At 42.6% G+C, this 27736-nt stretch overlaps 1 protein-coding gene across 2 annotated transcripts in view; it reads left to right on the top strand.

Moving 5' to 3' along the window:
- The window catches only part of DNM3 (dynamin 3), a 572551-nt gene that overhangs the window by 10227 nt on the left and 534588 nt on the right, over positions 1-27736 (top strand). For both annotated transcript variants that reach the window (XM_073593228.1, XM_073593229.1), the window contains exons 3-4: positions 5948-6097; positions 12715-12918. In XM_073593228.1, coding sequence (XP_073449329.1) covers positions 5948-6097; positions 12715-12918 — 354 coding nt within the window. The remainder of the gene's footprint in view (positions 1-5947; positions 6098-12714; positions 12919-27736) is intronic.

Genomic DNA, 27736 nt, shown 5'->3' with positions numbered 1-27736 from the left:
TTAAACCTCTTTTCTTCTAATTTTAATGAGTGGCCAGGGGTCTTGTTAAACTCCCTTCTGCAAAAAAGTTTTATCCCTATTGTGGGGTCACCAGTACGGTATTTATAAATTGAAATCATATCCCCTCTCAAGCGTCTCTTCTCCAGAGAGAATAAGTTCAGTGCTCGCAACCTTTCCTCATAACTAATATCCTCCAGACCCTTTATTAGCTTTGTTGCCCTTCTTTGTACTCGCTCCATTTCCAGTAATCCTTCCTGAGGACTGGTGCCCAGAACTGGACAGCATACTCTAGGTGCATCCGGACCAGAGTCTTGTAGAGCGGGAGAATTATCATTTTATCTCTGGAGTTGATCCCCTTTTTAATGCATGCCAATATTCCGTTTGCTTTGTTAGTAGCAGCTTGGCATTGCATGCCATTGCTGAGTCTATCATCTACTATCATCTACTAGGAACCCCAGGTCCTTTTCCATCCTAGATTCCCCCAGAAGTTCTCCCCCCAGTGTATAGATTGTACCCATATTTTTTGCCACCCATTGCCTGCTTTGTGCAATGATTTTGCACAGAGCAGCCCCGATCCTCCTCTTCTGGGGTTCCCTGCTGGCGCTCCAGGCTCCTTCTCTTTGGCAGGTGCCCCCATGGAAACCGGCTTTTCATGGGGGCACTTGCCAAAGAGAAGGAGCCTGGAGCATGCTTGCTCCCGAATCTCCCTGTCTGCATCTATTGACACAAATCCGGTGGATCAGCCCCACCACCCACTCACTCGGCACAGCATTTGACTAACAGCAGTAGGAGCCGGGGGGGGGGTTGGGGGTGCCACACAGAAGGTTTTTCACCTTAATGCATAGAATGAACCTAGAGAAATAGAAAAACCTTAAGGCTTCAGAACTACTTTAAGCACAAGCCAATAATGGTGTCCCTTCAGCTTTTTCATTGCTTAAGTGACAAGACATTAGAGAAGAATGTCACCTGACAAAGTAAAAATTAAAAGTCAGCAGTTACATGATTATATGTTGTACTATAGCTGCTGATTTTGGGAAACTCATACTTATCACCCCATAAAGTCCAGCGCTGTCTTCCATGTAGCTGATTGTTTTCGGGGCCTCTGATCTTCTCATTTTCGCATGTGCATGATCCGGACTTTGGGAAGACTGGTCTTGTAGCCTCCTGTGATGTGTGACGTCTATCCCAGGAGGTTTCGGTCAGGGAAGGGGGGCGGGGGCTATGTGCTGAGGAGACAACATCTTCACCTTATCCAAAAATGAGGAAACGGGAGTGAGTTCCACCAAAAAAAGGTACTGCTTCAACATCCACAAAATGCAATTGTTTTACAGCCTGGGTGGAAGGAAGAGGATGATGGTGTAATTTTGGGGTGAAGGTCTGCTTTGAGATTCATTAAAGAGGATCTTCAGTCACAAATCCTGTAGCTGCTGACTTTTAATATAAGGACACTTACCTGTCCAGGGATCCAGCACTGTCCTCACCCAGCCAATTTCTTCACCGGTCTTCGGGTCCCCGGTGTCGGCATCTTTACTATGGGAAGTCGGCTGTGAGCCCCAGCGGCTTTACAAGTGACTTCCTACTGTGTCTGCACAAGCCATATTGTGCTTTGTGAATATTCCCCCAGCTTCTGCTCAGATTGCCTAGGCGAAAACCAGGTACCCGCTCCCTAAGAACAAAAATTGTGTGTCCAAAGGTGATAGAGGGGGAGGGGGGAAGAGGCAGAAAAGTGGAACTTCCCTTTTGGGTGAAATTTTGCTATTTTCTTCCAGGTCAGCCCCCAGGCTAGATCTCACAATTTTTTTTCATATGGAGTGACAATGTTGATTTTGATGTGTACATGCTTGTATTGTTTTATTGTCTTGCTATATAAAGATTTAAAAAAGATATAAACTGTTTTTATGTACACAATATTAATAGTATTATTAGAAATATTTGATGAGACCTTGAAGCCAAACATTGAAAATTTTGTTACCATGCCAAAGACAATGTTTTTTTTTTTGTTTTGTTTTTTAGCAATGCACATTGAAGGTCAAAACATCAGACAAGGCCAGTTATAAAAAAAAAATATATAACTAAAGGCAAAACAGTTTTTTAGTGTCCTCATTGAAAGAGTTTCTTAATTACTGAGAACAAACAACATTTTTCTATTTTCTTTTACTTTAAGGCCCCTTTCACACGATGGGCCTGTAAAGATCCACCTGTCCGTTTTCTAGGTGGATCTGAGCAGGCCACCCATTGACTTCTATGGGCAGGTGGATGTCAGTGGAGATGTATCCGCTGACACCCACCTGCCATCCGATCCGACAAGATCCACTGAAAACAGACGGATGGCGATACATTCACCATTTGTCCAGCGGATCGGATGAAAATGGACATGCTGTCCGTTTTCATCTGATCTTCTCATAGAGAACAGCGGGGCTCTGATAGGTCCGTCCCTGCACAGTGAGCAGAGATGGCCCTGTCATCCGCCTGCTGAGCTAGCGTAGTCCGATGAGCGGATCCGCCCCGTGTGAAAGAGGCCTAAATGTCGATGATAATGGTGAACAGGACAAATAGAGAGGGTGAATCTCCCTAACAGGGGCTCAGATAGCAATAAAAAACCTGACAGGTGTTCTAACTCCACTCCACTCCATCTAAAACTAAAAAAAAAGTTTTGTCTTTAGTTGAACATTAAAGCGATTGTAAAGGTTAAAAAAAAAAAAAAAAGTCTCTACTGACCTGCTCTGTGCAATGGAATTTCACAGAGTGGCTCCGAAACCTCCTCTTCTCACGTCCCCCGCCAGCGTTCCTGGCCCTTCCTCTTTGTCCAGTGCCCAGGGTTGCCAACCGCTAGTAAACTTACTGACAGTTTGTAAAAATCGGTGATTTTTTTACAACTGCCAGTAAATATCAGGGGCTGATAATTTCATCCTGTGTTGACTTTTACTAAGTGTAAATCAAGCAAATTACTTTTTTATAGGTATTGTCAATGTTAGTTTTCAATAGGGGTTCTGTAATTTCTCAGGTTGGTAGTAAAAAATGTGCTCCACCAGTAAATTTACCATGTTTTGTCAGTAAAAAATGCTGCGGGAGGTTGGTAACCTTGCCAGTGACCCCATGGGAAGCGTCTCGCTCCTGAACCCCGCTGTTGTATCCATTGGCACATCGCCTCCTGCTCCCTTGTCACTGTCTTTAATTGACAGCACTGGGAGCCAATGGCTCCCGATGCCCCAGCAAAGCCAGCAAGAGTCGGAAGTGAGGGGGGAGAAGAGCTTGCAGATGTTCACAGCACTGGATCAAATGAGAGCTCAGGTAAGTATAAGGGGGGGAGGGGGGATGCTGATGTCTAAACATTTTTTACCTTAATGCAAGGAACGCATTAAGGTAAAAAATGTTTAGGCTTTAGAACCACATTAAGTCTACTGTGGCAGGGAAAGAGTCAAGAGCATGATAATTTGTGGAAAAAAATTGATATAAGGCCCCTTTCACACTATGACCTGGAAGCTGCCCGACTTTGCCGCGACTTAAAGCAATACCTGTGTGATCTTGAGGTCTATGGACCTCAATTCGCATCAAAGTCAGACCAAAGTAGTGCAGGGACTACTTTGAAGTCGCACAGATATGAACAGTACTCATTGGAAATCATGGAGTATGACTTGTCATGCGAGTTTGCAGTCCCAAGTTGCAGGACAAGTCGCACAAGTGTGAAATGTTCCTAAGCTAGTTGAAAGTAACTGGCCATTAGATCTAGAAGTGAACATATGAACCACTTGCACTGTATAGAGATATTTCTATGGGGTAACCACTTTTCTGTGTTTTAATTAGATCTGATGCTGACCAGCAGAATCACCTCCACCTGCAAGCCAGGAGTCGGCTCTAATAATCCATACCAATCTCACAGCTGCAGTAGCAGCCCAAAAATGTTTTAATTCCTTTAATACCAGGATGTTTATAAACGTACCTTGGTAAACCGGGGTTAAAGTTTCACTGAAGGCAAAAGTTTTAGTTTTGAACAGAGTGGAGAAGGATTAGAACACCTGTCTGTTTTTTCTTGCTGTCTCTGCCTCATTAGAGAGATTCACCCTCTCTTTTTATCTCGTGGAACATTATTAGCAAAAGTTCAAATGAAAGAAAATCCACCAGAACAGTAACAAAGGAAAAATCATCCAATATGCAAACTAGTTTTTGGAGATCCTGGTGACTACCACGGATTTCTTTCACTTTGGAGGCATTTACCTCACTTCCTGTATTGGCTTTAAGACAGGAAGTGAAGGGAAATGTACCCAATGGGTCACAGATGGCAAAAAAACCTGACAGCAGTTATAACCCTCCCTTACTCTATCCAAAATGAACAAAAGGTTTTGGTTTCAGTTCTAATTTAAAGCATGCCTGTTCCCATTCTCTGGCTCAGCTAGGCAACTAGTATTTTCAGAAGAGCCATGGCAACACCCAGTGGCGGCCCGTGCATTATGATTAGAGCCAAAGGCACATGATTAGAGCCTGAGGCTCTCTAATAGTCTTCAAAAAAGAATGGGCTTGGGGCGCAGAGCACTACGCTCTGAGCCCACCCAGTTGGGTGAGAATAGCGAATGAATATTCGCTATTCTCACACTAAGCCTCCTCCCAGCCAATCAGGAAGTGGGTTGTGAGGCCTGTCACCTGATTGGCTGAAAGGACATGAAGTCCTATTGGACACCTAGCGCCTAGGAGAAGGAGAGAGGAGACGCACTGCGGAAGCTGCTGTGCTGGAGGAGAGGACACAGGAGCTGCTGTCCGTCACCCGCCACCTAGATGGGATAAGTGTCGGACCGACCGGCACCAGCCGCCACTGGCAACACCTCTACATTTATCATGATATGTCACTTTACCAAGCAGTGCATAAATTAAATTAGTGCATTAAAACAAGCCTCATAGACCTGTGTAGCTGCAGATACTGTGGAATAAGTCTCCATTCACACTTGCGAATAGGGCCATTAGCAATTGGATGCAGGAGGCCCAGCGGGGGTTCCCAGCAATTAGCTGCAGACAGAAGACCCATTGAAAGCAAAGGAAGGCTGACAGCTCCCGCAGCTAATCGCTCCGTGATATCTGCTGGCTCTCCTGCATCTAATCCTTAACAGCCCCATTTGCAAAAGTGACCTAATTCATTCTCATTTTCATTTTAAACGTTCAGCTTCCCCCTCCCAGCTGTGGTTTGGCACAGTAATTGGGGACAGTGTTTCTCTGTGAACTTTGATGATGAATTGCCCAAGTGTCCATAGCTACAGAGGTCAGTGGGGGTTTGTGTAAAGCTTATTTACAGCCTATTTGAAATATGCAAATATTTGAATGTCCATGGTCCGGCAACACTCATATTTCAACACCTTTACCAAGTTCTTTGTATTTGTTAACAAAATCTGACAGCTAAGGGTCGTTCACACTATAATGCAGTGTGGGAGAGCCACGTTCCCATGCAGCTTCCCGCACCACATTCCGATCACAATACCCTTGTGATCTGCTGTGGGGGTCAGTTCAAGTTAACAACACCCCAAATGCAAGTCGCAAATGCATTGCATTAGCCCGCACTGGATCACCATGCTATGTGGTTGCCGTATGTTCAAAAGTAGTGCAGCACATGTGGTGTGGTACTATTTCAGCCCATTCAAAATAAACGAGGCTGAAATCACACAGAAATGCATGTGAAGCACATGTGGAACGGTCCTATGCGATTCACATGCAATGCCTAGTGTGAATGAGCCCTAAAATGGCTGTATTATATATTTCATTTCAGTTTATATGTATACAGAGATATAATTATCAGTTATTACATTTTGTACATGAGGACCTCCACTATTAGCTCCAGCTAATAAAGCCTGTGTTCAGATTAAAATCTAGGAACAAAGCATCATTTTGTTTTTTTGCTGTACTTCATGATATGTGAGATAAGACAAAATGTTACCAACAACTTATTTCATTGTTCTTCTTACAGAATATGCGGAGTTCCTGCACTGTAAGGGAAAAAGGTTTTCAGATTTTGATGAGGTTCGTGAAGAGATTGAAGCAGAAACAGATCGATCAACTGGTACAAATAAAGGAATTTCGTCCATTCCTATAAATTTGAGGATATATTCACCAAATGGTATGTGTGCTTATTAAAAATATTTTAGTTGGAGTAATCTATTAAAACAATAGCTAACAAATGTTCATATTCTACATGCAACATAATGGGGGTTGATTTACTAAAGGCAAATAGACTGTGCACTTTGCAAAGTGCAGTTGCACTCTGCAAGTGTAGATGCTCCAGTGCTTATTAAAAGAGGTAAAGCTTCACTTTGCAAAGAATACCCAATCACATGCAAGGAAAATTTAAAAACAGCATTTTTGCTAGCACATGATTGGATGATGATAGTCAGCAGAGCTCTCCCTCTGGAGAAGCTCTGGAGCAACTGCACTTGCAGAGGGCAATTGCACAGTCCTTTTGCCTTTGGTAAATCAAGCCCAATGCTCGTTCTTCTGTAGTGTATTACGCCTTTTAACCAAGTGCCGACCAGCCGCTGTCATTATACGGCGGCAGGTCGGCACGATCCCGCAAACCGTCATAGCTGTACGTCGGCTTCTTTAAGTGGGATAGCAGGCGCGTGGACGCTGCACTGTGGGGGTGCCAATGCTTGTGGCCAGCGGTCGCGATGACCACTGGCTATGCGCGATCGCGGGCACGAGAGGCAGAACAGGGACGTGTGTGTGTAAACACACAAATCCCGGTTCTGTGAGGAGAGGAGAGGCAGATCGTGAGTTCCTACTAGCTGGGAACCACAATCTGTTATCTCCTATAGTCAGTCCCCTCCTCCCACAGTTAGATCACACCTAGGGAACACAGTTAACCCCTTGATCATCCCCTAGTGTTAACCCCTTCCCTACCAATGACATTTACACAGTAATCAGTGCATTTTTATAGCACTGATTGCTGTATAGTTGTCAATCGTCCCAAAAATATGTCAAACGTGTCCGATGTGTCCACCATAATGTCGCAGTCCCAATAAAAATTGCAGATCACCACCATTACTAATAAAAAAATTAAATAATAATAAAAAATGCCATAAAACTATCCCCTATTTTGCAGACGCTATAACTTTTGCCCAAACCAATCAATATAGGCTTATTGTGATTTTTATTACCAAAAATATGTAAAAGAATACATATCAGCCTAAACTGAGGAAAAAAATTTGAATTTTTAAAAAAAGATTGGGGATATTTATTATAGCAAAAAGTACAAAATATTGTGTTTTTTTCAAAATTGTCGCTCTTGTTTATATTGCAAAACACAAAAACCGCAGAGATGATCAAATACCACCAAAAGAAAGCTCTATTTGTGGGAAAAAAAGGACGTCAATTTTGTTTGGGTACAGCGTCGCACGACCACGCAATTGTCAGTTGAACCGACGCAGTGCCGTACCGCAAAAAATGGCCTGGTCATTGAGCAGCCAAATCCTCCGGGGCTGAAGTGGTTAAGCAAGAACAGTCCCATCCAGGTGAACTTTATACGTTAAAAGAAGGGATGCACCAATAGCATTTTTGTTACAACGAGTACGAATACGAATACTTTTTTTTAGTACTCGCCGATACCAGTTACCAATACCTTCAATGTGAAACGTGTAAATAAATATATGTTAAAAAGTTAAAGGTGTAAAAATATTTACAAACAAAGCACACACACAAAAAAGTTTTAATTATTAACAGTTCATAAAATCAGAAGGAAGATACCGTATATACTCGAGTATAAGTCAGGTTTTTGAGCACATTTTTTTGTGCTGAAAGTACCCCCCTCGACTTATACTGGAGTCAAGCACTTTTCTGCAGCAAAAAAATTCATTTTCCGAACCGACTTTGGGGCCCCGTATCTCAGGGCCACTTGGTGCTAGGAACCCCAAATTTGGTGTGCAAACCCAGTGTAACTGGTACCATAACATATCCTAGCACCAAGTAGCCCCGAGATATTCTCTGCTGCAGAAAAGTGCTTGACATTTTCTGAACCGATGTTTGGGGCCCTGTATCTCGGGGCCACTTGGTGCTAGAAACCCCAGCTTTGGATATTTTATGGTGCTAGTTCCACTGGGTTTGCACACCAAATTTGGGGTTCCTAGCACTAAGTGGCCCCGAGATACGGGGCCCCAAAGTTGGTCAACTGTGTCTATCTGCAGCAATGTCATTTCGGGACACTTTGGGTTCAGAGACCCTAAATTTTGGCTGCAGCTAGGGGGCATCTAGGAACCCTTAACTACCGAGTTTGAAGTTCAGGGGACCTATGGCTGCAAATGGGCACAGTGAGGCATGCAAATGGGCATTGTTGACCCTCTTTTCCACTTACAGTAGCTGTGCATTTCTCACCCTCGTCTTATACTCAGGTCAATAAGTTTTTCCCATTTTTATGTGGTAAATTAGGGCCTCGACTTATACTCAGAACGACTTATACTCGAGTATATACGGTAATAATTAGAGGAAAATAAGGAGTTAATTAAGGCTGATTAGAGTAAATTAATTAATTGGTTAATAAGGGGTTAAACAGAGGAACATTTAATAAAAAAAACCCAAAAAATAATGTTTTTTTACTTGACAGGTTGATTTAAACCTACTTCATCTGCAGATTGAAGTTTATCCCTTTGATCTATAGATGAAGAAAAACAGTATGATACAAAAAGAAACAATGTTTCTTTTTATCTTTCGTTTGAGGGGCTGAGCAATATTGTTGATAAACATTGCCCGACTGTTTTTTTTTTTTTTCTTTTTTGACAGCCCCAATTGCTGGGACTTCAGTTTACACTTCAGCTGTCAGACCCGCTCCTTAATAACCGATAATTGATGGCTTTTTTTTTTTTACATCTCAGCTGTCAGTGGGGGAATCCCACTGTCAGCTGAAAAAAAAAAACAAGCCTGAAAGTATTGATTTCAGGTATCGGAGCATTTGCATGAGTACCAATACTCGTGCAAATGCTTAGTATCAGCACCGATATCGGTATCGATGCAACCGTAATTGAAAGGATTTTGCAAGCTGTTCCATGAGGTGGGCCTTATGTTCTTTCTCATTCTGATTCCAGTATGAAATGATGTCTTCAATTTAACCACCTAAGCAATTTGTTGTTATAAAGAACAGCTACCGAGTCGGTGTCTTTTTAGGTGAGGATGAGCCTTATGGCCCGTACACATGATCCGAAAATCGGACGACAGATCGTCCTTTTTTTTTTTGCATGCTAGTCGCATATCGAAAACGGAGAGGTTACTAAAGTGACGAAAATTCTCGTACTACAGAATTAAAAATCGGAAGTGATGTCATGTGTTGTAGTGTATTTCTATTGTATTTTCGGACAACAGCTTTACTGATTAAATGAAAATCATACGATCTGGTATCGTACGAGAACATTTTTCGTGTTTGTCCAATCGGATAATATCGGATAAACAGTCGTGATCGGCCCTCGATCTGATTATCGTATGATCGATTCTAAGCGGTATTTATCGTCCGATTTTCGGATTGTGTGTAAGGACCATTAGGGCTGGTTCACACCACAGAAATGCAGTCCAGATGCATTTCTGCATGTGCATTTACATGCATTTTTGACGCATTTTTTTAAAGTGCTCGGGTTTATTTTATTCCTTTTTTTTTCTTTTTTACTAATGCTTCCTAGGCTTTGACTGTTAGCGCCGGTTCACATTAGAAGCGGCACGACTTGCAGGTCGCCTCACCGAGGCGACCTGCACACGACTGCCGCGGCGACTTGCAAGACGACTTCTGTATAGAAGTCTATGCAAGTCGCCCCCAAAGTAGTACAGGAACCTTTCTTCTAAGTCGGAGCGACTTGCGTCGCTCCGATTAGAACGGTTCCATTGTACAGAACGGGAGGCGACTTGTCAGGCGGCTAGGTCGCCTGACAAGTCGCCCCCGTGTGAACCGGCTCTTAGGAGCCAGCACCCACCAGCATCCTAACAACCGGTGACTCATCCCTGCTGTCAGGAGCAGGAACGAGTCATCGGTTGTTTAGGAGCCGACACCTGTCAGTTTCCTAACAACGCTGAGTCATCCCCGTTGTCAGTGTAGATGTGAACAAAAAATGTGAATGTAAACAAATGATGGATTTACGTTGGGGGGCGAATTTTTTTAAAATACAGGACTGTTTGTATTTTTTATTTACCTTTGACATTTTCTGGGTGAATGAGTAGAGGTATTATGTACCCCATACTCATTCACATGGGGGGGGGTGGATCTGGGGGCTTCCAGATTCCAATAAGCTACTCCCCACAACCACTGAGCCAGGACAGGACAAACTGCATGTTGAGGGCGTGTGGCCTAGTATGGTTTGGGGGGGGGGCGCTCTCTCGTCCTCCTACTTTCTTGGTCTGCAGGGAATCCTCGCTGACAGCAGGAATGACTCCCCATTGTTAGAACGCCCATTGGTGTTGGCTTTTTAAGAACCAAAGACTGGCTCATCCCTGTTCCTAACAACCAATAGAAATGGCAGGCAAAAGTGCATTTCAGTGTGTTTTTGATGCATTTTGCAGTGTTCCAGTACAGTTCAGTGCAGAAAAAAATTCAGCGTGTTCTAATTTTTTTGACTGCACTGGATTGCACTGCACTGGTAAGAACTATGCCATTGGAACCCATATAACCTGCTGTCCATGCGTTTTTGATGCAGAAAAAAATGCACTGGCCTGCATCTGGTGTGAACTGGCCCTTAATTTGTTTCTAAACCCAAAAACAGAAATGTAGTATATTGCAGATTACCAATTTTTAGATGTGTGGCTGCATTAGTTTCTGTCTTTAGATTTTTTCCCTTTATTTTAGTGATCTGGCCAGTAACACACTGTTTAAGTGTGGCTTCTCTCTCTCTGTGGAGGAGCAACGGATTCCCCCTTGGACAGTAGCATTGCTTGGAGAGGGAAGTGTTAGATGGACTAGTAGATTTACATGGATTTTACATAAGTGGCTAACAAATTAAAGTCTAACTGCAGCTAACACTTTATGCAGTTACTGAAACAGTTTTTTTTCCTTTTGGGATAAAAGTTTCAATGAATAAAAGCTGACCATTGTAAGCACCAGTTTCAATGTTAAATTGTTTGTCTCAATCCTCTGCCACCTTTGCTTAGTCTGTTAAAGTAGAAGTCCAGCCTGAGCTCGTTTGGCTGGGCTTCTCCTATGGGTCACAGGAGTGCAATTTGTTTAGCACTCCTATGACCCTGTAGTCCACTCTCTGCTGACGTCACAGAAATCAGTCCAGGCACCGCTTCATCACGACAGTAAAGTCTGGATCCGCCATGTGCCTGGACTGACACCCATCTCAGCCTCTCAGCAAACCGCTGAGAGATTGACCCAGCCACCCCCACCCCCTCCACAGCTCAGCGCTCCATTGAGAGTGGAGGAGCAGAGAGGAGAGCTGCTGATTGACAGTCAGTAGTTCTCTGCTAGGGAATCTGTGAGAACCAAGCCATCGGTGGTGTTCGATTGCTCAGTTCTTAGTGCAGAGGCGCCAGAGGACAGATGTAGCATCGCACCGATGCTGCATCTACCTAGGTAAGTATGATGGGGGTAAAACCCCCAAACCCTTACTTCTCTTTTAAAAGGTAATTAACAAATAACTGCAGGATCAACAGGTAAACAAAAATCCAAGTTACAGGAGGAACAAAAACTGGTTTGTTAAAGTGGAACTAAATGCAGCAATACTTCAATGGTCCAACGTCAGCATCTTCTACCTGGCTTCTTCTGGGTGCCGATCTTCTTTGGCCGGTGTTGGATGATATCACTGCACAGGAGCATTTACCTGGAACACTGGCACATTTCATGTCTCTTCTGCAATAAAGAGCCTTCCTGTTGAAAAAAAGTAAAAAAAAAATACATTTAGTTCACCCTTGTTAGCTTTGTTTGTTAGTAACAGACTGCATCTTATGTATCATTTTTCATTTTCCCTTTACTACATTGAGAACAATCTCATAAAAAATGCAACACCTGCTTTAGGGATGCCTGCATTGTGAGTTTTATCTCTGTGCAGACTTCTGGGGAAAGCAATGGGAGAACCAATCATGCTAGCAGGAAATACATTTCTAGGGCAGTTCTCTACAAGAACAGTGTGCATTACGCCCTAAGTTGTTGTATTGCCAGAAAGTAACATTCAAATTATTTGACACTTCTAGAAATTCACAGCAATTGGAAGTGGAAATGCAGATATCCATTTTAATAACATAAATGACCAAATATTTCCTGTAGCAGAGTTCTTCTTTAAGTAAGAAATCAAAATGTTTGTAAGAGTTAAAGACATTGGGGGTTATTTACTAAAGGCAAATCCACTTGCAAACTACAAGTGCAAAGTGCATTTGAAATTGCACTGAAAGTGCACTTGGAAGTGCAGTCGCTGTAGATCCAAGGGGGACATGCAAGGAAAATAAAAAACAGCATTTTAGCTTGCACATGATTGAATAATAAAATCAGCAGAGCTTCCCCTCATGTCAAATCTTCCCCTCAGATTTACAGCGACTGCACTTCCAAGTGTACTTTCAGTGCAATTTCAAGTGCACTTTGCACTTGTAGTTTGCACTTGTAGTGCAAAGTGGATTTGCCTTTCATAAATAACCCCCTCTGTCTCGATATACAAGGTTTTGCTACTTTAAGGCATTTCTCTGCAATTTTTCTTTAGATAGATCTTTAGTTTTTTTTTGCATATGAAGAAAAGCATATGGCATATTAATGTTTTATGGCTTCATGCATTATTCTTGCAGTGTTGAATCTGACCCTTGTTGATTTACCTGGCATCACAAAAGTGCCCGTTGGTGACCAGCCTGCAGACATTGAATCCCAGATTCGAGAAATGATTATGCAGTTCATCTCTCGTGATAATTGCCTTATACTTGCTGTGACCCCGGCAAACACAGACCTTGCCAATTCAGATGCCTTAAAGCTTTCTAAAGACGTAGACCCTCAAGGTATGAGTTTTTATTTCTTCTAATTCGTTTGTTTTTATTCTTATTTATTTATTTTTTTCTTGTAACAGTATTTCCCTGGTGTTCACACATTTCCATTACCTAGAGAGATACAGAACAGATCAACATGACGTCTTTTTTGTTTTTCACACTTTCTTTCTTTCGTTCAGCAAGCATGTGCCCACGTGTGACTATTTTGGTCTAAAATGTACTGTATATGGAATCTTGTATCCCTTATCCCTCTTCTATTCAGAACAGGCTGAGCTTTCTTTCTTTAGCCACTAGATGGTGCTGTACATATAAGAAGGATACTGTATAGTCAACACTAATAGGTGTTGCCCTTTTAACATACTGTGGATGGTGAAGTTTATATAACTACAATGAGTCAAACACTGAAAACTAGCTGTTGTGACTGTCAGAATATTCTATGGGGCCTAATTTTCATAGTGAGTAAAAGAAAATTTACTCCGGTATATTTACAGCATGGTCATGAAAATTGTATAAGGTGTGCATGTACCTATTTATCCCTAAATTGGCGTAAAGCAGAACTAAACCCACATATCCTTTAAAGGCAAGGAAGCTGCCATCTTAGCCTCTGTTTAAGCTACAGTTGCCATGGTGCTGTACATGTGCTTAGTTATGATATCAGCCATTTGATGCCTTGACAGTTAGATTGAGAGCACCAGCAACTGTGACAGTTATCATTCACACCAATGCCTTGACTGTAACTGTTTTGGGAAAGGTAACCACTTGCCTACTGGGCACTTAAACCCCCTTCCTGCCCAGGCCAATTTTCAGCTTTCAGGGCTGTCACACTTTGAATGACAATTGCGCGGTCATGCTACACTATACATATAAGTAATTATATTTTTTACACAAAAAGAGCTTTCTTTGGGAGGTATTTAATCACTACCGGGTTTTTTTTGCTAAACAAACACAAAAAGACGGAAAATTTAGAAAAAAATTGGCTGAGTCAGAGAGGCGGGCTAATGATGTCACAACCTCTGACTCAGCCAACCAGAGGAAGCTTTATATTCATTGATAGAATACATCACTTTCTCTGAATGGCTGAGCGCTGCTGTAATAGACTCTACTGTGTTTTGGGTATGAGACTAGAAGTCTCGACTCGCACCCGGATCACAGTGCAGTATGCTGTGTGTAGCTGTAGCTACACACAGTTTATACCGCACATCTATCGGCCTCACATGTTAGTGAGGGACATAGTTTGTTTGAGCCAAACTGTAAAGTGTATCAAAAGATAGAGTTCAGCTTTAAAGTGGAATTAAACCAATCAATTTAAAAAAGAAGTTCAGGTTTTAAAAAAAAAAAACAACCATACTCACCTATGTGGCTTCAGCATCGATCCAATGCTACAGCTATCACCCACTGGCTCTAAGACTGAGAACCGAGCGATCACATGACCACTGATTGCTCAGTTCTCAGGCTCCACTTAGCTTATAGCATTGACTGTCAGTCACTGCCCCTCTGCTCTGCCTCTGCAGCGCTCACTGGAGCGCTGGGCTGTGGGGGGGGGGGGGGGGGCAGAAACGGCTAGCTAAGGCAGTAAGCTGCACACTGAGAGGCTGAGCCAGCTGCCAGTCAGGCATCTGGGTGGATCCAGACATTATTGTTGGGATTCCTGCAGAGCCTGGACCAGCTCTGTGATGACAGCCAACAGTGGGCTTTAGCCTGGTGTCGGCTGAATCTGGGTCACAGGAGAGCAGAACTAAGTGCACTCCTGTGACCCACATGAGAAGTATGGGCAAAAAAGCTTTGGCCATACTTCAACTTTAACTTTGCTAAAACAGTTATGCCGCGTACACACGATCGGAATTTCGTCCCCCAAAAGACCGATGAGAGTTTTTCGTCGGAAAATGCGACTGTGTGTATGCTCCATTGGTCTTTTGCTGGCGGAATTCCAGCCAGGAAAAGATTGAGAGCACGCTCTCAATTTTTCGGTCGGGAAAAGTTCCTATCCGAAAATGCAATCGTCTGTGGCAATTCCGACGTGCAAATTTCCTACGCATGCTCGAAAACAATTCGACGCATGCTTGGAAGCACTCAACTTTATTTTCTCAGCTTGTCGTAGTATTGTACGTCACCGCGTTCTTGACGGTCATAATTTCAGTGAACTTTTGCGTGACCATGTGTATACAAGGCAAACTTGAGAGGAATCCCATTGGAAAAGCCGTCATATCTTTTTCCGACGAGAAATCCAAATGTGTGTATTACAGTCAAGGCATGCTGTGAATGATAACTGTCACAGTTGCTGCTGCTCTCAATCTAACTGTCAAGGCATCAAATGGCTGATATCATAACTGAACATGTGCAGCACCAAGGCACCTGTAGCTCAAACAGAGGCTAAAATGGCAGCTTCCTTGCCTGTAAATTATATCAAAAGATGGAGTTCAGCTTTAGGTTCTTATACTTCCCTACCGCTCCTTTCCGGCAATATATTTGAGTGTAATTAAGAAAAATAGGTGTGCTCACCCACTAAATGAACCATATAAATAAATAAAAATCAAGAAATGGAATCAACATAATCTAAACATGACTCAAAGAAGTGCAAAAATATATAACGTGCAAAAGAGTTCAAAGTATATATAACATATATAAAATTCCCAAACAATGCAAAAAAAAAAATTTGTCACAAAGTGTCCAATAAAAAGTGCAGAAAGTATGTAACTCAATCACAAAAATAAAATCAATTAAAAAATGAATAAACATAAATAGTAACATAGCACCCACAAAATAAAGTGCAAAAAAGTCCCAATTAATAAACAATGAAATCCAGTGATGAAAAGTGTTTTAGTGCTTGAGTGAAACCAGACATGCAAAGCTGCTTACCAAATATAATAGATCTCAGTATTGGAGATCTAAATGCGCTCATGAGAAAGGTAACACACAATATTCACAGAATATTTTTTGACACTGTGAACACTTTTCATCACTGGATTTCATCAATTATTAATTGGGACTTTTTTGCACTATTTTGTAGGACTATGTATATATTTTTTTGCATTGTTTGAGAATTTGTTATACTGTATATATTTAGAACTCTTTTGCACTTTATGCATTTGCACTTTAAATATTTTTGCAATTTTTTGAGTCATGTTTATATCATGCTGATGCCATTTCTTGATTTTTATTTATTTACTTGGTTGATTTAGTGGGTGAGTGCACCTGTCTTTCCTAATTACACTCAAATATATTGCTGGAAAGGATTAATACATGACATACATTGTCTAATTGCAGGTTATTTAGGCTTCTACGGGTGCTCTTGCCAATTTAGATCTTAGCATGGGTTTTATATTTTATTTTTTAATATATTTAAAGTGTTGCTAAACCCACGATCCTGCATTCACTATATCTTGTCTCCCACAGCACACAGAACATGGAAATTCAATTATTTATGTAAATATAAACTTCTAAATACCTTTTCTCATCAGTAGTATATAGCAGTCTCCTCTGACTGTCCTATGAGGCTGCATGACCCCCGACCCTCTGTCTGGACAGTGCTGAGTGGCCCTTTAATGATCACATACACCCTCCAAAAAAAACTGTCAGGAAAGGTCTCCTCCGCTGGTAATATCGATCATTTGGCATGCAGTACTGAGGTCCACCGGCAGGTGTCTGTGACCCTGAGCCTTGTATCTGACCCGTCCCTCCTGTGATCCATCCATCCTCTCTTGTCCTGTTTGTTTCCCTTCCCAGCTACTTATTCCCTGTTTATGACCCTGGCCTGGCTTGAGTACGATTCTGGTACTCCCTTTTGCTACATATGCTGGTTGTGTATTATCACTGTTTGGTTTGTTCACTCTGTATTGGTGGTGTGTTCACATGTATATGCATTTACCTTAATAAACTTACTTTCACCTATTTATGTCTGGTTCACTCTGTTGCAGTCACACAGTTCTGGTCACATCTGGTTTATGACAGAATACCAGAGCCATGTCTGACTGGAAGTGGCTGCACAGGGGAACCATGTTTGACTGTTTGGTTGCAAACATGAATGCCGATGAGGTTATTTATTTTTCTCTGCTGGCATCTGAAAGTGGTGATTATTGTTGCCAGGCTTTGAAAGGATGGTCTAGTGAGCAGTTGTTTGAAACTATACGTTTGGCTCACTCCCTGGTGGATCAGGGTTATATATTGTTTGAGGAGGTGCAGCCTTTGATCAAGATCTGTACTGAGCTGGCCCTGCCCTGTATTCCAGAGGGCTGTGATGATTTCACTCCTCCTTTTGATATGAATCAGGTTGTATCCCTAGTGTGGCTTTTTGAAGATGATCCAGCCGATTTTTGTGAGCACTACTCAGCCTGTTCCCCACAGGTGATTGCTGAGTGCACTGTGTCTGCTCAGTCTTTTGTTAGACAGGGAGATTTAAAAGCACAGTTTGTACAACCTATACTTTCAGCATGGTCTGACATGATGCAATCAGCTCCAGCCAAACAAACCACCTCTGCCACCAAACACCAGCCTACCCAATCGTATGTTTCCCCATCACCCATGTCAACCTCAGTTGCAGCTCAAAACACAAAGAATGTCCAGCACTCTGAATGTCACAAAGACAAATTTAGTGATTCATGATTCGAATCAAGTTTTTTTTTTCTTTGGAAACCGCGCCGGTCCTAAAGGCGCTGTGGGCATGAGCTTTTAGGCGAGGCCGCGGCTTCGGCCTAGTCTGCGGCATCCGGCCTCGCGGAGCCGAAGCCGCGGCCTCGCCTAAAAACTCATGCCCGCAGCTCCTCAGGACCGGCGCGGTGAAAAAAAAAAATCTAAAAAAATCGATTTGCTTAAATTTTGAATCGATTTGACCTCTCAACTCGATTCAAGATTTGATTCAAGATTTTTCCCCAGCCCTAGTCCAAAGTGAAAAATAGAGAGTTTTAATAGATCCAGATTATAAAAACAAATAGTAAAACAATTGATGAAAATAGTGACACAAACTATTGTTTTTATAATCTGGATCTATTAATACTCTCTATTTTTCACTTTGGACTGCTGCTATTTGTCTTTGTGACATTCAGAGCGCTGGACATTCTTTGTTTTTTGCTCTAAATTCTGTATCTATCAGTTACGGTTGGTCTAGCTGCACTGGTTTCCTTCTCCCCCCTTCCTTCTCCTGAGTTCAAGTTATGTGATTTTACACAGTATATGTTATGTACTACATAGTATGTTGATTACAACTATATGTCATTCATCACATGCCCTGATTGAGCTCCCCGGGTGCACATTCATTGGCGCTGGGATATTATTGTTGTTATTTGTTCAGTTGTAGCTCAGTATACGCTGCTCCCAACCAAATACTCATATCCGGTCTCTGCTCCCTGTACCTATCCTGCATTCAACCCACCTGCCTCTTCTCAGCTGCCTACAAACCCACAGGAACTTCCCCCCAGCTACTGTTACCTCTTTTCTACCATATCCCAATCCTCCTTTCCTGTCTGCTGCACCCCTCACCTACAGAGCTTCAGTAGCTAAGCCAACGAAAAAACTAAAGTTTTTTCCAACCAAGACGATCCTGCCAGTAACCCAACCTGCCTCCGCACCAGCTAATCCAATCCAGTCTGACGTCCCAGTGCCTGTTATCCAGTTCGATGTCCTGATGTCCGCTTTCCAGCCTGATGTCCTGGTACCCACCTTCCAGCCTGAAGCGCCAGAGTTCCAGCCTGAAGCGCCAGAATTCCAGCCTTAGGCGCCAGTGTTCCAGCCTGAGGCGCCAGTGTTCCAGCCGGAGGGGCCAGTGTTCCAGCCGGTGGTGCCAGTGTTCCAGCCGGAGGGGCCAGTGTTCCAGCCGGAGGTGCCAGTGTTCCAGCTGGAGGTTCCAGTGTTCCAGCCGGTGGTGCCAGTGCCTACTTTCCAGCCTAATATGCCCGCTCTCCAGCCTGATGTGCCCGCCTTCCAGCCTGATGTGCCACTGTCTGCTGCTCAACTTGACGACCCAAAGCTTGCTGCCCAGCCTGATGACCCAGAGCTTGCTGCCCAGCCTGTGCCCATGCCCGCTGCCCAGCTTGATGTGCCTGCTGCCCAGCTTGAAGTGCCTGCTGCCCAGCTTGAAGTGCCCGTGCCTGCTGCCCAGCCTGATGTGCCTGCTGCCCAGCCTGATGGGCCTGCTGCCCAGCTTGAAGTGCCCGTGCCTGCTGCCCAGCTTGAGGTACCCGTGCCTGCTGCCCAGCTTGAAGTGCCCCTGCCTGCTGCCCAGCTTGAAGTGCCTGCTGGCCCGCTTGATGTGCCTGCTGCACAGCTTGAAGTGTCCGTGCCTGCTGCCCAGCCTGATGTGTTCTTGCCTGGTGTGTTCCTGTCCGCTGCCCAGCCTGATGTGTTCCTGCCTGGTATGTTCCTGTCCGCTGCCCAGCCTGGTGTGTTCCTGCCTTCTGCCCAGCCTGATGTGTTCCTGCCTGCTGCCCAACCTGATGTGTTCCTGCCCGCTGCCCAGCCTGATGTGTTCCTGCCCGCTGCCCAGCCTGATGTGTTCCTGCCCGCTGCCCAACCTGATGTGTTCCTGCCCGCTGCCCAGCCTGATGTGCCCCTGCTTGCTGCCCAGCTTGAGGTGCCCGCTGCCCGGCTGGACACCATGGACTTTCCCCAGCAACGGCTAGTTGGAGCGTCCGGAGGTTGCTCCTTCGAGGGGGGGGGGTACTGTCAGGAAAGGTCTCCTCCGCTGGTAATATCGATCATTTGGCGTGCAGTACTGAGATCCACCAGCAGGTGTCTCCTGGCAGTTTGGAGCTGTCAGAAGAGCTTTTTCCTGCTGGTATTCTGTCACCTTTGGGCCGCAGTACTGGCATCTACCAGCGGAGGAATCCTGGCAGTGTGGAGCAGGTATTCCCCTCTGCAGACAGGTGTCACCTGACCTTAATTAGCAGCTGCAGTATAAATACCCGGGAAGTGCACACTCATCTTGCCCTGGTATTGTCCTTGAGCCCTGACCTGCAGCCTGCATCCTGTTACTCTGATCCTGAAACCTGATTCCTGAACCTGAAGCCTGATTCCTGGAACCTGTTGATCCTGTTTCCTGTCTGTTACCTGAACCCTGGACCCTGAGCCTTGTACCTGACCCGTCCCTCCCGTGATCCATCCATCCTCTCTTGTCCTGTTTGTTTCCCTTCCCAGCTACTGATCTCCTGTTTATGACCCTAGCCTGGCTTGACTACGATTCTGGTACTCCCTTTTGCTACATATGCTGGTTGTGTATTATCACTTACTTTCACCTATTTATGTCTGGTTCACTCTGTTGCAGTCACACAGTTCTGGTCACATCTGGTTTATGACAAACTCTCTAGTAATACACACCAAACTGAGCATGTGCAGAGTGCCTCCAAGGCTCTGTACTATCAGCAGATGGATTAGGGATAGTAAAAGAAGGGGAGCATAAGAGAAGAAAGGATCAAACAGCCCTTTTACACAATGCAGAGAATTAACCCCTTAGGTTCCACAGTGAGTATAACAAGCATGCTTTACTGCATATACAGACTGATTTTACTGTTGTGGGTCTAGTAACACTTTAAGTGGCGGTTGGAAATCCCATGTCAGATTGGGTATGAAAAGGATGCAGGGCATTTTTACAAATTTTAATATCTCTACACTGTAGACTTTTTCACAGCGGTTATCAGAAAATGTTGCCTTTTTTTGGTGCAATATTCTGTTTCCTGGGAGACAGTGAATTTGGTAGTGAATGAAGTTGCTGCTTCATCGTAGAACAAGAAGCATTTTGTCTGCTTCCTCTAGACATCGGCTGTGATTTCAGAGATGTCATTTACATTCACACACTGTGCTTTTGACCTGAAGTTGAACATGGTCTTGGCAAACACTCATGTTGTTTCTCTGTGTATCATGGAAGATATTTTATGTGTTCAGTAATATGAAACACAATTCTATTAGTCAGAATACGCCTGTCCACACATTGCTATTTTTTATATATTACAGGGGATTTTTTGTCACTATGCAACAGCTGAGGTTTTTTTTTTTTTAAATCGATTAAATTTTACATACACTAAGCTAGGCTTGACAAGCAATTTTTCAGTTTTGGAAAGAGTCGTTGAGAATTACATTTTCTGCCAGTTTTTTTTTCCTGTATGTCCCCCCAACCCACCCGGGTAGATCTTCCCATATTTTATGTTTCTGTGTATAAGAAATGGGGAGAGCTTTTGATTCTTTTACAGTCTACTAAAAATGTGGTTGTTGCCTTTGTCTCTGTTGGAGAAATTTTTTTTATCACTTTCTGTACTGACAGAAAATTAAAGGAAATCTCCCCAATGACCCAATGAGGACACAGATGACAATTAACATCTGACAAAGGCATTATCCAATAATATGTTTAACCACTTGCCGCCCGCCATATAGCAAAATGACGTCGGAAGAATGGTTGTGTTATCCTGACCAGGTGCGCGTCACGGCGATCGTTGTTGCGGTGTATCAGTCTGACACACCTCAACTCTGATCTAGGTAAAGAGTCTCTGACGGACTCAGACTCTTTACCACGTGATCAATCGTTTCCAATCACAGTGTAAACTGTGATCGGCTTTTCCTCACTCGTATCTGTCAGACGTGAGTGGAGGAGAGCCAATTGGTTGCTCTTCTGACAGGGGGGTCTGTGCTGATTGATTATCAGCGCAGCCCCCTTGAGGATGCCCACACTGAACCACCAGGGATGCCACCAGGACCATCAGGGATGCCTACCACTAGTCACCACCAGGTATGCCACCCATGGCCACAATGGATGCCAATCAGTGCCCACAATGGATGCCAATCAGTGCCCACAATGGATGCCAATCAGTGCCAAACAATAATGTCTGTCAATCAGTGATGCCCATCAGTACCATCCATTAGTGTACATCAGTGCCATCTACCAGTGCCCATCCGTGCCACCTATCAGTGCCGCCTTTCAGTGCCCATCAGTGCCACCTCTGTGTACCTATCAGTGCCGCCTATCAGTGCTCCATCAGTGCCGCATATTAGTGCCTATCATTAGTGCCACCTCATTGGTGCCCATCAGAGCCACCTTATCAGTGCCGTCAGTGCAGCCCCATCGGTGCCCATCAGTGAAGGAGTAAACTTACTTATTTACAAAGATTTGTAACAGAAACAAAAAAAATATTTTTTTTTTTCAAAATTTTCTGTCTTTTTTTTATTTGTTTAGCAGAAAATAAAAATCCCAGAGGTGATCAAATACCACTGAAAGAAATCTCTATTTGTGGAAAGAAAATGATAAAAATTTAGTTTGGGTACAGTGTAGCATGACCGCGCAATTGTCATTCAAAGTGCGACAGCGATGAAAGCTGAAAATCGGTCTGATAACATTTTGTATAAACAATTTATATATTGGTGGTGGGGTTTTATTTGGTTTCTGGGTGGAGTTTTATATGTAATTATTTAGTTATTTTAGTAATATTGTGAATTTTGTCACAGCTCACTACATCTTATGATGTATCATTGATTTGATATATAGTTGGTGGGTTTTTTTTTTTTGTTTTCAGTGGAGCACTCACCTATATTGTCATAATTCGTTGATTTTTCACATTTTTTAAGCACTATTACATTTAGTGATATACAGTATAGCTTGTTTTTTTATTTAGCTATTTTAATTATTGAAGTTATTTATGAGCAGCGCAACACAATTTTTTCTGTTAAGTCACATGTGATGTGGGAACACATATAGTGTTTGCTGCAGCTCTGAGTGGTCCATATCACTGTTAATTGTATATTATTTATGGTCATTTGGAATTTTTAAATAGGATAAAGTTTGTTGGGCAGCGCACAGAGAGAGAAATTGGTTTCAATTAGTATTTGTTGTTTCTGTGATTTGAAAACTGATGGGGGCTTGGGTTTCTTTTATAATCTTTATTTATCAAAACATTTTTACAATTATTATTATCCAACATTTACAAATCCATTCTTTATCTAGCAGTATATTTGGATTACATTCTAACATTCTAATTTCACATAAACACATAAAATCAATTTCTGACCTCTATATTCTTTTCCCCTATATTAAATCCATACCACTACTATCTTTAACCTCACCACATTCATACGAACCCCCACCTTTACTTCATCACACACACAATTACATACGCCACCCCCATCTTAAAAAAAAGAAAAAAAAAACCCACCCCCCACCCCCCCGACCCTCCCCCCCGTTCCTCTCTCCCCCCGTTCCTCTCTCCTTTGTCTCTATTTAATCATGCATCCTATACCATCCTCAATAAGGACGATGATGTTCTAAATTCTTCCCATATTTGCCATGCTGCCTTTATTTGTTTTTTTAAACCTTTTTTGATCATCATCCTCTCTTCCATGGAACACATCTCGCTCATCTCACACATCCATTCATCTATGGAAGGCGCTGTCCTATTTTTCCACTTTCTAGCTATAGTAGTTCGTGCTGCTGTTAAAAAATATTTTAAGATACCTTTTTTTTATACTTTTCACCGATCCTGGAATCATTGACAATATAGATACTAATACAACTTGTATATTTATTCCTGTCGCAGTCAGATATGTTTTATATATTTTGTTCCAAAATGTCTGGACCCCGGACAGAAATAACATATATGTGAAAATGTGCCCTTTGCCGCCCGACAACTCCAACAAATGTCTTCATTCTCTGGGTTTATTTTATGCATATCTACAGGGCATTTTTTTGAATCTGGCTAGTAATTTATAGTTTCTTTCTTGATGCTTATTAGAGATCGACATCTTATGTGTTAATGTAAATGCCTTTTCCCATTTAGCACTAGGGATAGCAATCCCCAGCTCTTCCTCCCATTTTTTTATATAACTTATCTCCTGCTCCTTATTTTTTTAAATGAAAATATTTGTAAACATTAGATAATGTGTGTGTTGGCTTCTGTTCTTGTAGAAATAATATTTCTAGTGCTGTCAATGATCTATCCAGCATTCCCACTTTCATAAGAGAGATAATAAACTTTTGAAGTTGCAAGTATTTTATCCATTTCCTTTAATATCCCATACCTAAAGCCTACATTGAGGGAAGTCTTTTCCCCTCTGTTGTTTGTACCACCCTTGTATTGTCCCTTCTCTGCCATTTTAGGAAGGTCGTGTCCTCCAGTGCCGGTGGAAATTCTGGGTTGCTGAAGAGGGATGTTATTGGGCCAATGTAACTGGACCCTATCCCCCTCCTCACCAGTCCATCCCATACTTTCAGCGTTGATGCCACCAAAAACGGCAACTCCCCCTTAGGGGGCCTATTTTCCCTCCTTATCCATGGCAGTGACTTCAGTTTCATGGCCGCGATCTCCTCCTCTAGTTTAACCCACTGTTTACATTCTGCATTATGGAACCAATCCACTATCCTAGCCACGAATATCGATCTAAGATACACCGACAGATCTGGGAGAGCCAGGCCTCCATCTTTTTTAAGCCTAGTAAGTACTTCTCTGCTAATTCTGGCTGGTTTACCCGCACAGATAAAACTCCCTATAGTTTTTCGTAGGAAGCTCAGGATGTTTCTTGAGGTAAATATTGGAATAGTCTGAAATATGTAGAGTATTTTAGGTGATATATCCATCTTTATAATATTTATCCTGCCCGTTCAAGAGAAAATACCCTTGTTATACTGTTGGAGTGTCTTGATTATTTTTTGCGCAATTGGAAGATAACTATATTCCTGGAGTTTCTCCAGCTCCCTGGCAATAGATGTTCCAAGAAATCTGAATACGTTATCCTGCCATTTAAAGGAAACATTTTTTTTAAGGGATTCCACAATGTTCATGGGTAGTCTTATATTCAAGGCTTCGGATTTATTATAATTCACTTTGAAGTTAATCAATTCAGCAAAGCGTTTAAATTCCTTAATGAAATTTGGTATTGTCACCACTGGATTCTTGATATATAATAACAAATCGTCTGTGTAAACCGGCATTTTATAATCCTTGTCTCCCACTTTTATTCCTTGTATATCTATGTTTTTCCGGATTGCTGTTGTCAGATGTTCCATAGCCAATACATATAGCAATGGAGACAGGGGACACCCCTGTCGAGTTCCATTAGCTATATTAACTATATCGGATAGATCTCTATTTGCACGTATTCTGGCAGTTGGGCTATTATATAGGACCATTATTTTTTCCCGGAGCATTGGGCCCACTCCCCATTGTCTTAATGTCTCTTCAAAAAACCGCCATCCCACCCTGTCAAAGGCCTTCTCGGCATCAGTTGCCAAGAGGCAGGATGGGATGGCATGTTTCCGGACATATTCCATAAGTGTCAGGGTTTTCAAGGTATTATCCCTCGCTTTCGTCCCTCTATGAACCCCGTTTGATCTAAGTGGATATACATGGGCATTTTCGGTGTAAGTCTGTTGCCTATAATCTTTGAGTATAATCGAAGATCGATATTTGTCAACGAGATTGGCCGGTAGTTTCCACAAATTGTGTGATCTTTCTCGGGTTTTGGTATGAGTGAAATATATGCCTGCACACCCTGTGGGGGCTTGGGTTTCTAACAATAACATGGTACATTGATACAGAATGTGAAAGTATATAAAAAGTACCTGATTCTTGAAAACAAAGTTCCTGAAGGTGTTATGTGTTTGCCAGCAAATTTTCTGGAAGTCTGAAAGCTGTCTAGCATCTAGCATGCTGATGACTATAGCAGGTGGAAGTATTAGTGTTGGCCATAACCCCTAGTCAGATGATTACAATGAACCCTACTGTGCATTGGCACCAAGCATCAGGTGGTGAACTTAGCAGTCTTTACAAATAGTTTGGAGTCTTTAAACATAACTAGGTTTCAGCAGCAGTGGTTCTAACACAGCTGCTATTATTTCATTCAACAAGAAGAATAATTTGCATGGTGAATTATAAGTGTGAGAACTACACTTTGTACACCATGTAAATGATGTCTGGATAAAACTTCCCAAAATTAAGCTTAAAAACATAGTATCTCACAATGTAAGACACACCGAGTGCAGGTATCCAGCAGGGACGAAGAGTTCATTGTGATGATAATTAGGAAACTGGAATCAGACTGAGTCTGATTAAAATAAAGTTTAATAATGCACAGAACTCCAACCCAACACCGACAGACCATAAGCAAATCAAAAGGGAAAAATAAACGTGACAGTGAAGCAAAACCAAACCCATAACCTAACTATAATACACTATATACAAACGGACGGAAGCTGACAAACACAGGGCAAGACCAGGATGGGCACTGGGAACAAGGGAAGCAGAGTCTGAGATGGGGTAATAAGATACAGGGAACTACTGGTAGATGCAAAATATTCCAGGGATCAGAATAATCAGCAAGCAGGGATATGGCAAAACACTTAAAGTAGAATTATAGGCAAAACTTTCCCATTGACTTTAATTTGATGGCTGGCGATGCGGCAGTGACACAACAAGGTGAGGGACGTGGTGGCAGCAGGTGAGTGGATGCCCGCTAACAGGCGCTGCATTGATGGATCTGAAATGACAGGCGCTCTTTAAATGTAAGGACTTATTCTTGCTGATGATTAAAATCGTTAATATTTGCAAACAAAATGAAGGTTTCCTATTTAGAATAATAAGCTGTCAGGTTAGTAAAACAGCGATATCAGAACCAATTCAATCATACAGTTTGTAGTGTATATAGATTTGAAAAACAATAGGATAAAGGAATATTCCTGAACTTTGTTTTATTTCATGGTTACTGTGAAATTGTATGAATGCATCAATGCAGTGCATGTTATTATCTCAGCTGAGTTTACCAAAAATGTTTGATAAAAATAAAAAAAATCAATTTAAATAAAAAAAATCGATTTAAATCAAAAAAATCTGATTGAAATCAGACATCTGATTTTTTTAAAAAAAATCATTGATTTATATCCACCCTGGTTATAACCCCTGTCAGATTTTATTTTGCCATCTGTGTCCCATTGCGGAGATTTTCCTTCACTTTCTGTCCCATAGCCAAACAGGAAGTGAGAGGAAACCCCGGCAAATTAAGGGAATTCCTTGGGGACCCCCAGCTCACTAGAACTAGTGTCCCCATTGGAAGATTTCCCCTTTATTACTTTTCTCACTTTGTGGCGTCATCACCCTGTGCCACGCTGTTTGCAATCCAAGCCTCGTTTTGGCTTCAATACTGCACGGCCGTCCTCCATCTTAGCGGTGACCAGACAAGAGGTCCGACACTACAGCAGTGAACTTCCGCCAGGATTTGATGACACACTGCCCTCCACATGCCTGGGATTTGATGTGCTGCTTCCTGTCAGCGAAAAAGACCTTCTGCAACCTGTAGTTCCTCCTGTTCATCCCAGTGATGCAACAAAAGGCCTTATTTCCATGTGAGTGGATATTGTTCAATTTAATAAAATGTTTTGATATATTCTCAGAGGCGCTCCGCCCCTTTCCTTGTTTTATTACTTTTCTGGGGACAACCCAAAATTTTGGATTTTATTTTACTTTCACTTTCAATGATAATGGTAAACAAGACAAACAAAGAAGGGGAATCTCCCTAACAAGGGCACAGGCAGCAATAAGAACCTGACAGGTGTTCTAATCCCTCTGCACTCTATCCAAAGCTAATAAAAAAAGTTTTGCCTTTAGTTATAATGTAAAGTGGAGTTCCACCCAAAAATGAAACTTCCACTTTTTGGATTACATTTCAGGGGGGAGGAGGGAGCAGATACCTGTCTAATACAGGTATTTGCTCCCAGTTCCTGGCATAGATCACTGTGGCGCTTGCAGTGACCTATGCCACTTCCGGTGCCTACTCTGTCCTCCCCCGCTGTATTCTGGGAGACACACAGGTCCTAGAACACAGCAGGGACCAGAGAGGACGCGCAGTGTGACTCGCGCATGCGCAGTAGGGA

Source organism: Aquarana catesbeiana, linkage group LG07 (genome assembly GCF_042186555.1).
Source record: "Aquarana catesbeiana isolate 2022-GZ linkage group LG07, ASM4218655v1, whole genome shotgun sequence".
Classification (NCBI taxonomy): domain Eukaryota; kingdom Metazoa; phylum Chordata; class Amphibia; order Anura; family Ranidae; genus Aquarana; species Aquarana catesbeiana.
This window is presented reverse-complemented; position numbering and strand designations above follow the sequence as displayed.